The sequence below is a fragment of the Aspergillus fischeri genome, genomic scaffold (assembly GCF_000149645.3).
Source record: "Aspergillus fischeri NRRL 181 1099437636264 genomic scaffold, whole genome shotgun sequence".
NCBI lineage: Eukaryota > Fungi > Ascomycota > Eurotiomycetes > Eurotiales > Aspergillaceae > Aspergillus > Aspergillus fischeri.
In genome coordinates, this window is record NW_001509762.1 from 6,092,339 (window position 1) to 6,104,734 (window position 12,396).

A 12,396-nucleotide genomic window follows, 5' to 3' on the forward strand; every position below is an offset into this window, starting at 1 on the left:
GAGATTTGAAAGTCTACTGACATCTTGATCAGTTCTTCGTCTTCAAAGGCGAAGCCAGAACCTGCTCCAACCACTCGTAGGAGACAGGAAGACTGTTGGGATATCCCATATGCGGGAGACCCTTGTAGAATCTGCAAAAGTCAGTATACCGTATTCACAAGGAGACCGAGATGGATGACATACCGTCCCTCCTTAGGCGAGCCATGCTCAAACAGCACCAGGCAATCCTCAATCGGCACAACGCCATCATCGACCCCATTCAGTAGCAGCAGACGGCAGCTAGGCTGATCGACGATGCCCGTCTCCACAAGCGAGAACTTCTTCTGCGCGCCGGCTACGAACTCCTCGACGGTCTTGTACCCGTGCTTGGTTGCCCATGCGGAGGTTAACCTATCTTGTCAGCTTTTCTCTTTTGTATCAGGGAAAGGAAGCATACTCAAACGGATACTCATGGTCATTGACCTTCGCCAACCATTCCGGATCAAGATAATAGTGGCATCCCGGACCATGCGCAATAGCTCCTAGCAACCGGTCACGGTGCGTATGCGCCGCCCGGATGGCATAGTACCCGCCCGCACTCAATCCCCACACCACCATCTTGGCGGTGTTCAGCTCCGGGCGTTGATCAAGGTAGCTCAGCACGCTATCCCACAGTCTATCAGGCGAGGCAGGGTCCGCAGGGTCAGCGGGACAGTCCGCCGTGCCAGGGATCTCAGCGACGACAGCCGCCCAGCCGCGCGCGAGGATCTCATGCGTGCGCTGGCTGTTGTCTGGCCGGTACCCGTCTAGTCCAGTCATGATCAGCACGACGGGGACGGGGTTGGACTGGTCTGCGCCCGCCGGGGTGCGGATGTAGATGGGGATATGGGCGCCGTCGTTGCCGGCGCGGTAGGTGTGAGGGACGGTCACCTCGTGGATGGGCTGGGTCCAGAGGCTGGTTGCCTTCAGGTACGCCTGTTTCTGGCGCTCAAAGGCCACCCGCTTGATGGAGTTGGGCTTGGTGATGTCCACGTAGGGGAAGCGGGAGATGCGGTAGACGACCGCGGCGCGGCAGAGGAGGCTTGAGGCTTCCTCTTTCTTGCCGGCTTGGAGGGCCTGCGCGGCTTTTTCCTCGAGGGCGGAGGCCGTGGGGAGGAAGGCCTGGGTGTATTCATCCGAGGCGGCGTCGTTGATGTTTTTCTGTCGGGTTAGCAGGCTGGCTGTAGTTCGTGATGACTAGAGCCTACCGATATAAGATGGTTGAAGATGGGCTCAAAGTCCTCGATGGAGCCGTCGTGGAAGGGATAGACGGATTTCGAACACTAACAACTATTAGCTGTATTCTAGTTTCTAGGGATGAGTCATACGGCAAATTTCCATCTCGACTCCCACAGGACCTTCAACGATCCCTTGTGAGGGAAGACGGTATCGAACTTGTCTCCGAGGATCCAGCGTGACATTTTGATTACTTGCAGTGGTTTAGCTTCAGACACAGATTGATTATGATTTACAGACTGATTTCTAAGCAGCTGTCCTCTACTTATACCCTTTGTGGAAGAGTTGACATGTTTACGAAACACGGCAGATGCACCCAGCCATACAGATTTCCCATTTGGGTAATCCTCGATCCGGCCGAGTGATGAGGCACGCATGCAGTAAGTTGTAAGACTCACCGACTGATTTCGGGGGGATTTAATTATAGATCAAATTCCAATGCCAATGCTGCATAATGTCTCGGTCTGGAATTATGCGCCGAATGAATGCATTGCATAGTGGAATTGAGCGTCTTGTCCAGAAATGGATGCGGTACGGGGTTACATTCGTCGAGTCCATGACATAAGGACGTGCAATGTTTGACTCATACATGTTGATTTGAAAAGTTAGTTTGCAGCATGCAGCATGACATGACAGTCTCCATATAGTATTCATTCTGGAACTCATATTCTGGTTGTAAAAGGTTCGGTCTCTCCGAACGTAACCTAACAGCGCCTTGTATCAGGCCATATACAAAGTCAATTGACGTTGCCACACACGACAGATACCAAGAAAGTTCCAAGATGAAGAGAATTAGATTCTGGCGGGCGTATTTATCTTAGCTGCCCTGCCTTAGCAAGATTATACTTCAGGCGCAGTAGTATAGAAGAAAGTCAACTCCTTATGCGACAAACTCTGCGAGACAATTCCAAATCAGTTCAATGCAACCATACTCCGTACAAGGAGTCTAAATCAGATATTTGCCCCTCCATTGACAGGGATGATCTGGCCTATTCGTTCAGATGCACAATGATCAGCATTCCAATCCCCACCGTGACCCTTGCATGGGGCAGAAGGAAGGAAAAGAAACCAGAAAGAACTCACCGTTCACCCATTCCGCATCCGGACTTGCCAGGAATGAAACGACCTTGCCAATGTCCTCGGGCACACCGCACCGCTTCAATGGACTCCCGCCCGCCAGCGCCGCCTCGATCTCCTCCAGCGACGAGCTCTTGTCGCACCCGGGAGCATACCGCCATGCGTTCTCCCGCCACATGTCGCTCTTGACCCCCGCCGGCGCTATCGCATTGACCGTGCACCCCTTGCGCCCAAAATCGGCTGCCAAGCACCGCGTAAACCCCTCGATGGCCGCCTTGCTGCCCGCGTACAACGCATGGCCCGGCACCCCCAGGCCCGCTGCAATTGAGGACATGAGGATCACCCGCCCGCCCGGCTGGATGTGGTCGTAGGCGTAGCGCGCGACGAACATCTGCGCCCGGGTGTTGAGATTGAACACCTCGTTGAAATCTTCCAGGGTGGTCTCCTCCAGGGGCTTGAACTTTTCCATCCCTGAGTTGGAGACCACAATGTCCAGCCGCCCGAAGTGGCTGACTACCTGCTTGATGAGCGACTCGATGTTGGGCACGCAGGTCAGATCCGCCTTGATGGCGACCGCCTGGCTGCCGATGGCCTGGATGGCTTCGACGACCTCTTGAGCCGACTTGGCGCTGTGGCCGTAGTTGATGGCCACGGAGGCACCGCGACGGGCCAGTTCGAGGGCAATGCCGGCCCCGATGCCTCGGCCGCCACCGGTCACTAGGGCGACCTTGCCGCTGAGAGGGAGATGTGTTCCTGTGTTCACCATTGTGAAGATTGACTGGATAGAGCGTAGAGGATGTTTGTTTAGGGTGTTTGTTTAGGTGTACATGGTCATTATAGGTTGTGATCATCTTTATATACAGACTGCGTCGATTGGCATTAAGCGCCCAATTACGATTGATAAGCCAGGAAGCCTTACCGAATTCGCACTTCATTGTTTCACCCGAAAGAATGTGTGCAATGAGATTGTCTAAGACAGGAATGTTGCTGTTTTCGAATTCCGCTTCCAGCTGCTATGCTTTGGGACAGACAGAACGACAACATGAGACACATGGCTCTGTGCTCTGTTTGCGACGGTCTACTCCTTGCATGATGCTGACCCTGTAATGATCGAATATTTATGACTGCGCATCAGCTACTGAGACCTAAAATTCGAGTCCTCATTATTCAGATTCGAAAATACCAGTCGGTCAGACAGACATACATACCCTCACATCACAATGGTCGAAAAGAAGGCCAATCTGACGATCGAGTTCCAAGGTATGATGCACCGAGGATAGATGTTTGACCTTGACTAACCGGCCAGACTATCTTGCCCTAAAAAAAGTCCTCTTCGACTGGGCAGACAGCTATGACGCCAAGGTAAGTTCACGTCTAGCGACCTGGAGAATGATATTCACCCAGGGTAGGATTGGGATCGACTTCGAAGCATCATCGCCCCGACCCTTACCGTGGACTACAGGCAGATCGGACTGCGCAAGTGGAATGACATGTCTGCTGAAGACTTCATGGCCATGGTTACCGACATCGACTTCTTGGGTGACCCCACCATCAAGACCCAGCATCTGCTGGGCGAGTCCTGGTGGGAGAAGATCTCCGATACAGAGGTCATTGGCCACCATCAGCTGCGCGCCGCCCATCAGGTCTACACGGACAGCACCTTGCAAACTGTCAAGCTCAAGGGGCACGGGCATGCCACCAATGAGCACTACTACCGCAAGATCGACGGCGTGTGGAAGTTTGCCGGCCTGAAACCTACCGTGCGGTGGAATGAGTATCAGTTCGAGGATGTCTTCCGTGCCACAAAGTCATCCGTCTGAGTATAGATAGGATTAGCATAAGTACCATTTTATGTGAGACAGCAAGATTTGTCATTTGAAACTCCCCCATAACGACCAAACCTTACTTCCAGAATGTGCATCGGGATAAGCACGACCAACGTAGTTTGAGCTGGGATAAGGTCTGACCCCGAGAGTCCGTGTGTAGTGCCCTCGATGCAACATGCAACCCTACATCTGGGATCATAGTTACAAACGACTAGAGTAACCTGAATTCTTGGCAGTGGTTCGAGTAAAAAGAGAATTGATCTTGATGGTGGCCTGACTTCGGCCGGCCCCCATTGTAATGGGCAAACCGTGCAGGAACGGCAGTGAATCGAGTCTTCGATTGACGTAATTCATGACCAGAGTGATCTCAGAGTAGTCAACTGGACCTGGGCAGACAGAAAGATGAGCGAGTTATTGCCAAATGCGGACATTCTTGGGGGCTGGAATGCTTGGGTCTCCTAGCGCTCCGCCGGTCTTCCCTAATGTCCCAGACTTCCGCTTCCACCGGTACCCAATGGTGGCTGTCTCACATTGAATTCCATCATTGTTTCCCTTTTCGGAAGAAAAGCAACATCGATCAGAATTTGCAGTTCCCGCATCCATTGAGGCGTGGTCGTGGGGAAAAGCAGCTCGCGGGCCTAGAATTCTATGGAAGGGGGCACAGTAAGCTCCTGCGATGCTTTGGGAGGCTCACAACAAACCGGATTATGCTTTCGTCCTTTCCCGATTTGCAGTAGAGCCGATTGTGCGTCCCCATTGCTCAAATCGTAGTGCTGCTTGCAAGTGGGATGACGGGCGTCGGGGTCCAAAATCCTGACATGCAATCTGATCTCCCAGAGCGGACAACGCCCAAACCTGTTATCCGGCCAGGCCGGGTGGATCTGCCATTGAAGAGGTTGGACCCTGGTCGTGGTTTAAGTTGCACTTAAAGACTCCTCTTTTCGGAGTGGGCTGTTGTTTTCTCTGCTTCATACCAAACCCCATGTGCTGCGGTCCAGAATAACCACTACTCCTTGCAGTCACAGGCCGCGCAAACCACTCGCCATGGAGGATCTCCGTCGCATCTATCTCTTTGGAGATCAGACAATCAGCTGTGACGAAGGCCTCCGCAACCTATTACAGGCGAAGAACCATACTATCGTCGCCTCGTTCATCGAAAGATGCTTCCATGCACTGCGTCAGGAAATCACCAGGCTGCCGCCTTCTCAGCGCACACTCTTCCCGCGGTTCACCAGCATCGCCGACTTGCTTGCTCGCCATCGTGAGTCAGGGACAAACCCTGCGCTGGGGAGTGCGTTAACATGTATCTATCAACTGGGATGTTTCATCGAGTAAGTTGCTTTGCAAGGTATCCCAAAACGTGGCTGATCCTGGATAGTTACCACGGTGATCGTGGACATCCATATCCTTCCTCGGATGACGGCCTTCTGGGTTCATGTACGGGTATGTTGAGTTGCGCCGCAGTCAGCTCGTGCAAGAATGTCGGAGAACTACTGCCGCTGGCAGTCGAGGTTGTCACATTGACTATTCACCTCGGGCTTTGTGTCATGAGAGTCCGAGAGATGGTGGACTCGACGGAGTCATCCTCCGGCAGCTGGTCGATCCTCGTCTCTGAGATTAATGAGGCAGATGCTGCCAATCTGGTTGGCAATTTTGTCAAGAAGCGAGTAAGTACAGTGTACGACCATTGGAAGAAGATACTGACCCACCAGGGAATTACCCCCTCGTCGCAACCATACATCAGCGCAGTGGGATCGAAAGGTCTCACCATCAGCGCACCACCCGACATTCTCGACAAGTTCATCGAAGAAGGTCTTCCGAAGGAGTACAAACACTTCAAGGCTCCTGGAGTCAGCGGTCCGTACCACGCGCCCCATCTGTACAATGATCGAGCGATTCGCGATATCCTCGGCTTCTGCTCCGATAACGTAATTTTGCGCCACACGCCGCGGGTTCCATTGGTCTCGAGCAACACGGGGAAGCTGGTCCAGGTAAAGAGCATGCGTGATCTGTTGAAGGTGGCTCTGGAGGAAATCCTCCTGCGCAAGATCTGCTGGGACAAAGTCACAGAGTCATGCCTTTCCATCGTTCAGGCTGCCAACGACAAGCCCTGGAGGATTCTCCCTATCGCCAGCAACGCCACGCAAGGCTTGGTTACTGCGCTCCAGCGTATGGGAAACTGCCAGGTGGAGGTAGACACCGGTGTCGGCGCTCCTCAAATGGACCCGGCCGCTCCCAATGCAACGGGCAATGCTTCACGGTCTAAGATCGCCATTATCGGAATGTCGGGGCGTTTCCCCGAGGCAGATGGCGTCGAAGCCTTTTGGGACTTGTTGTACAAAGGTCTGGATGTTCACAAAAAGGTCCCACCTGAGCGATGGGATGTAGACGCCCACGTGGACTTGACCGGTACAAAGAGAAACACCAGCAAGGTCCCATACGGTTGCTGGATCAACGAGCCCGGTCTGTTCGACGCCCGTTTCTTCAACATGTCTCCCCGAGAGGCACTCCAGGCAGACCCTGCACAGCGACTGGCGCTGTTGTCGGCTTACGAGGCCCTGGAAATGGCAGGCTTTGTTCCGAACAGCAGTCCGTCTACTCAGAGAGACCGCGTCGGCATCTTCATGGGTATGACCAGCGACGATTATCGTGAGATCAACAGCGGTCAGGATATCGACACGTACTTCATTCCTGGCGGGAACCGAGCATTCACGCCCGGTCGTATCAACTACTACTTCAAGTTCAGTGGCCCTAGTGTCAGTGTCGACACCGCCTGCTCGTCCAGTCTTGCTGCCATCCACTTGGCCTGCAACGCCATCTGGAGGAATGACTGCGACACCGCCATCAGTGGTGGTGTGAACCTCCTTACCAACCCCGACAACCATGCCGGTCTGGATCGCGGCCACTTCCTGTCTCGTACAGGAAACTGCAACACCTTCGATGACGGCGCGGATGGCTACTGCCGGGCTGACGGGGTGGGCACGATCGTCCTGAAGCGTCTGGAAGACGCCGAGGCTGACAACGATCCCATTCTGGGAATCATCAACGCGGCCTACACCAACCACTCGGCCGAAGCCGTCTCCATTACCCGTCCTCATGTCGGCGCGCAGGCGTTCATCTTCAACAAGCTCCTCAACGACACCAACACCAACCCACACGAGGTCGGCTACGTGGAAATGCACGGAACCGGTACCCAGGCGGGTGACGCCGTCGAGATGCAGTCCGTCCTGGACGTCTTTGCTCCCGACTACCGCCGCGGACCGGCCAACTCCCTTTACCTTGGTTCCGCCAAGTCGAACGTCGGACACGGGGAATCAGCTTCCGGAGTGACATCCTTGGTCAAGGTGCTGTTGATGTTGAAGCAGAACATGATCCCGCCACACTGCGGAATCAAAACAAAGATCAACCACAACTTCCCCACGGATCTGGCCCAGCGCAATGTCCACATTGCCTTCAAGCCAACCCCCTGGAACAGACCAATCTCGGGCAAGCGGAAGATGTTCATCAACAACTTCTCTGCTGCGGGCGGTAACACCGCTCTCCTGATGGAAGATGCTCCCGTGCGTGAGATCACCGGGCAGGATCCACGGAATGTGCATGTGGTGTCTGTGACGGCACGGTCGCAGACTGCGCTGAAGCGCAACATCAACGCCTTGATCAAGTACATCAACACGCATGCGCCCTCGTCGCCGGCGAATGAGCGACGGTTCCTGGCCAGTCTGGCTTATACCACCACTGCGCGCCGCATGCATCACCCATTCAGGGTCACCGCTGTCGGATTGAGCGTGAAGGATATCCGTGATGCCCTGCTTCAACGTGTCGATCAGGATGTCACCACTCCCGTCCCTGCGACAGCCCCCAAGACTGGGTTCGTCTTCACCGGCCAGGGAGCTCAGTACACAGGGATGGGCAAGCAATTGTACGAGGATTGTGCCGCATTCAGAAGCACGATTCACCGACTCGATTGCATTGCTCAAAGCCAAGGGTTCCCCTCTATTCTACCTTTGATTGACGGTAGTGTGCCTGTGGAAGAACTGAGCCCTGTCGTGACGCAGCTAGGAACCACGTGCCTGCAAATGGCTCTGGTCGACTACTGGAAGGGTCTTGGGGTCACTCCTGCGTTTGTTCTGGGACATAGTCTGGGAGACTACGCAGCGTTGAACACCGCCGGCGTCTTGTCCACCAGTGACACGGTTTACCTCTGTGGCCGTCGCGCGCAGCTTCTCACGGAGCAGTGTCAGATGGGGACCCACGCCATGCTTGCCGTCAAGGCTGCCGTCTCCGAGATTCAACATCTGCTTGATCCCGAGGCCCACGCTGTCGCCTGCATCAATGGACCTACCGAGACAGTCATCAGCGGGCTCAGCAGTCGAATCGATGAGTTGGCACAGCAGTGCTCCAGCCAGAATCTCAAGTCCACCAAGCTCAAAGTGCCTTTCGCGTTCCACTCGGCCCAAGTGGACCCGATTCTCGAATCGTTCGAAGAGAGCGCCCAGGGAGTCGTTTTCCACAAGCCCGCGGTGCCATTCTTCTCTGCTCTGAACGGAGAGGTAATTACGGAATCGAACTACAGCGTGCTGGGCCCCAAGTATATGGTGAAGCACTGCCGGGAAGCCGTTAATTTCCTTGGCGCTCTTGAGGCGACTCGGCACGCCAAGTTGATGAATGACGCCACGCTCTGGGTCGAAGTGGGATCGCATCCCATCTGCTCGGGAATGATCAAGTCCACCTTTGGCCCGCAGGCGACTACCGTTCCTTCACTCCGCCGCGATGACGATCCATGGAAGATCCTCTCCAACAGCCTCTCAACGTTGCACCTTGCAGGCGTCGAGCTCAACTGGAAGGAATTCCACCAGGACTTCAGCTCGGCTCACGAGGTTCTCGAGTTACCCCGGTACGGCTGGGACCTGAAGAATTACTGGATCCCTTACACGAACAACTTCTGCCTTACCAAGGGGGCTCCCGTTACCGCGGAGGTATCAGCGCCCAAGTCTACCTTCCTCACGACCGCGGCGCAGAAGATTGTGGAATGCCGTGAGGACGGAAGCACGGCGACATTGGTAGTTGAGAATAATATCGCGGAGCCAGAACTCAACCGTGTTATCCAAGGCCACAAGGTCAATGGAGTGGCTCTTACGCCATCGGTAAGTTTAACTGCACTCACCACTTCGAATAGAAACCTAATCCATATATGTAGTCTCTCTACGCTGATATTGCGCAAACGCTCGTCGACCACTTAATCACAGAATACAAACCAGAGTACCAGGGCCTGGGTCTGGACGTGTGCGACATGACTGTGCCCAAGCCTCTCATAGCCAAGTCCGGTGATCAATTCTTCAGGGTCTCGGCGGTGATGAACTGGGCCGAGCAGAAGGCGAGCGTGCAAGTCTGGTCTGTGAACGCAGACGGCAAGAAAACGGTCGAGCACGCCCATTGCACTGTCAAGCTCTTCAACTGCGCCGAGCGCGAGACGGAGTGGAAGAGAATCTCCTACCTGATCAAACGAAGCGTGTCTCTCCTGCAGGACAAAGCGCAGACCGGAGAGGCTCACCGCATGCAGCGGGGAATGGTGTACAAGCTGTTTGCTGCTCTGGTGGACTATGACGAAAACTTCAAGGCCATCCAGGAAGTCATCCTGGACAGCAATCAGCATGAAGCCACGGCGCGAGTCAAGTGCCAAGCCCCTGCGGGCAACTTCCACCGGAACCCCTTCTGGATCGACAGTTTCGGCCATCTGTCTGGGTTCATTATGAATGCCAGCGACGCGACCGACTCCAAGAACCAGGTGTTCGTCAACCACGGATGGGATTCCATGCGCTGCCTGAAGAAGTTCTCCGGCGACGCCACTTACCAGACGTATGTGAAGATGCAGCCGTGGAAGGACTCCATCTGGGCGGGTGACGTCTATGTCTTTGAAGGGGATGACATTATCGCTGTGTACGGGGGTGTCAAGGTATGTCTCCAGAAAGCAACCGAAAGTAATGATTTACTAACGGCGGCCTACAGTTCCAAGCGTTAGCTCGAAAGATCCTGGATACCGTTCTTCCTCCAGTCGGAGGGTCCAAGACCGTCAGTGCGCAGGCGCCAGCCAGGCCCATTGGGGAGAAGAAAGCTCCTCCCCCTATCAAGGTTACTGGTCCTCCCAAGCCCAACTCAAGCAACGCACGGGCTGCATCACCAGTGGTTGCACGGGCATTGGAGATCCTGGCTGCGGAGGTCGGTCTGTCCGAGGCTGAAATGACCGACAGTCTCAACTTTGCCGACTACGGGGTCGACTCGCTGCTTTCCTTGACGGTGACCGGTAGGTATCGCGAAGAACTGAACCTTGATCTTGAATCGTCCGTGTTCATGGATTACCCAACCATCAAGGATTTCAAGGCATACCTGGCTGAGAAGGGCTTCTGCGACAGCAGCAGTCCCGAGCCGTCCAGCGAGCCCGAGTCCAAGTTCTCTTTCAACAGTGACGCATCCTCCGAAGCTTCCAGCGGACTTACCACTCCTGGAATTCCGTCTCCTGTGAAGCGAGAGGCGCCCAAGGGCGGACAAAACAAGGTCTGGAATAGCATCTGCAGTATCATCGCCGAGGAAATCGGGGTGTCGGTCGGAGACATTGACCCGAGCGACAGCCTGCCAGAGATGGGCATGGACTCTCTGCTGTCCCTGACCGTGCTCGGTCGGATCCGAGAGACATTTGACATCGATCTGCCTGCGGAGTTCTTCCTCGAGAACCCGACACTCGATGCGGTGCAAACTGCGCTGGATCTGAAGCCCAAGATGGTCCCTGCAGCTACACCTGTCTCAGAACCCATCCGGCTCCTCGAGACAATCGACAACAAGAAGCCCAAGGCCACTCGACATCCTCCGGCGACCTCGATTCTTCTCCAGGGCAACCCCCGCACCGCTACCAAAAAGCTCTTCATGTTCCCAGACGGTTCGGGCTCCGCCTCCTCCTACGCGACGATTCCGGCCCTCTCCCCCGATGTCTGTGTCTACGGTCTCAATTGCCCTTACATGAAGACACCCCAGAACCTTACGTGCAGTCTCGACGAGCTGACCGAGCCCTATCTCGCTGAGATCCGCCGCCGTCAGCCCAAGGGACCCTACAGCTTTGGTGGTTGGTCGGCCGGTGGCATCTGCGCCTTTGACGCAGCCCGTCAGCTGATCCTGGAGGAAGGGGAGGAGGTGGAGCGGTTGCTGCTGCTCGACTCGCCCTTCCCCATCGGTCTGGAGAAGCTGCCCCCTCGTCTGTACAAGTTCTTCAACTCGATCGGGCTCTTTGGCGACGGGAAGCGGGCGCCTCCCGACTGGCTCCTACCCCACTTCCTCGCCTTCATCGACTCGCTCGACGCCTACAAAGCGGTTCCTCTGCCGTTTAACGACAGCAAATGGGCCAAGAAGATGCCCAAAACCTACCTGATCTGGGCCAAGGACGGGGTCTGCGGCAAGCCGGGCGATCCCCGGCCGGAGCCTGCAGAGGATGGGTCCCAGGACCCCCGAGAAATGAAGTGGCTGCTCAACGACCGAACGGATCTGGGACCAAACAAGTGGGATACTCTGGTCGGCCCGCAAAACATTGGCGGAATCCATGTGATGGAGGAAGCAAATCATTTCACCATGACGACGGGACAGAAGGCAAAGGAGTTGTCGCAATTCATGGCCAAGGCCATGAGTTCCTAGGTTGGGGTGGAGTTGTGCATACCTAAATTGCTTTTTTTTTTTTTTCGGCTAATAATCGCAACATGTACTTTACTCCCCTTCTCAACTGTAACTTAACCCGATTTTAGTTGCGTTTGCAGTATCTAATGGATGTCTTTTCTGAATGTCTGAACGCCAAGTTGCCAACTTGGCTTGTACACAGCCTTATAGTAGCCTAGTAGGACTATTCTTGAACGAGGCTTGGATATGCCAAGAGTGGGGGTTCTGCCAATGCTGACATCGTTCGATGATGCACTGCAGTTCAATGTAATCTGATGGTTGATGATGAAGCCTTGGTTGTGTTGGTGACAAGGTTGAGAGTGTGTTGATTGTTCGCTATACAAATACATATCCGAATCACGGGACCGCGAGAGGCCTTAGGCGTCCAGGCCGAAGTAAGTGACTGATTCCTTTCAATGGAATAATATTTCTTAGATCAAGCTCTGAGATCAGTTCATGTTTCTCAAACAGCTAAGAAGTTCTAGAAGGGCTGCCGAGGATCACGGTTCAAGCCGAACGTGAGATCTCCGCTGTCATAAGCAGA

The 12,396-nt window shown here is 54.6% G+C and overlaps 4 protein-coding genes across 4 annotated transcripts, besides 1 other annotated feature; 2 read left to right on the top strand and 2 right to left on the bottom strand.

Annotated features, from left to right (window-relative positions):
- Nucleotides 1–28: 28 nt before the first annotated feature.
- ayg1 (heptaketide hydrolyase ayg1) lies at nucleotides 29–1,439 on the bottom strand (the record flags this gene model as incomplete). Its single annotated transcript, XM_001261231.1, has 5 exons — nucleotides 29–131; nucleotides 184–390; nucleotides 437–1,179; nucleotides 1,227–1,301; nucleotides 1,347–1,439. 5 exons carry the CDS (start codon nucleotides 1,437–1,439, stop codon nucleotides 29–31), a joined length of 1,221 nt encoding a protein of 406 aa, XP_001261232.1.
- Nucleotides 1,440–2,266: 827 nt separating this feature from the next.
- On the bottom strand, nucleotides 2,267–3,097 carry arp2 (hydroxynaphthalene reductase arp2; the record flags this gene model as incomplete). Its single annotated transcript, XM_001261232.1, has 1 exon — nucleotides 2,267–3,097. One exon carries the CDS (start codon nucleotides 3,095–3,097, stop codon nucleotides 2,267–2,269), a length of 831 nt encoding a protein of 276 aa, XP_001261233.1.
- Nucleotides 3,098–3,128: 31 nt separating this feature from the next.
- Nucleotides 3,129–3,152: a microsatellite.
- A 399-nt stretch (nucleotides 3,153–3,551) lies between these two features.
- On the top strand, nucleotides 3,552–4,151 carry arp1 (scytalone dehydratase arp1; the record flags this gene model as incomplete). Its single annotated transcript, XM_001261233.1, has 3 exons — nucleotides 3,552–3,591; nucleotides 3,638–3,693; nucleotides 3,741–4,151. 3 exons carry the CDS (start codon nucleotides 3,552–3,554, stop codon nucleotides 4,149–4,151), a joined length of 507 nt encoding a protein of 168 aa, XP_001261234.1.
- Nucleotides 4,152–5,201: 1,050 nt separating this feature from the next.
- Nucleotides 5,202–11,834, top strand: pksP (polyketide synthase alb1; the record flags this gene model as incomplete). Its single annotated transcript, XM_001261234.1, has 5 exons — nucleotides 5,202–5,488; nucleotides 5,536–5,824; nucleotides 5,870–9,301; nucleotides 9,355–10,110; nucleotides 10,164–11,834. The coding sequence occupies 5 exons, from the start codon at nucleotides 5,202–5,204 to the stop codon at nucleotides 11,832–11,834; spliced, it is 6,435 nt and encodes a 2,144-aa protein (XP_001261235.1).
- Nucleotides 11,835–12,396: the final 562 nt, after the last annotated feature.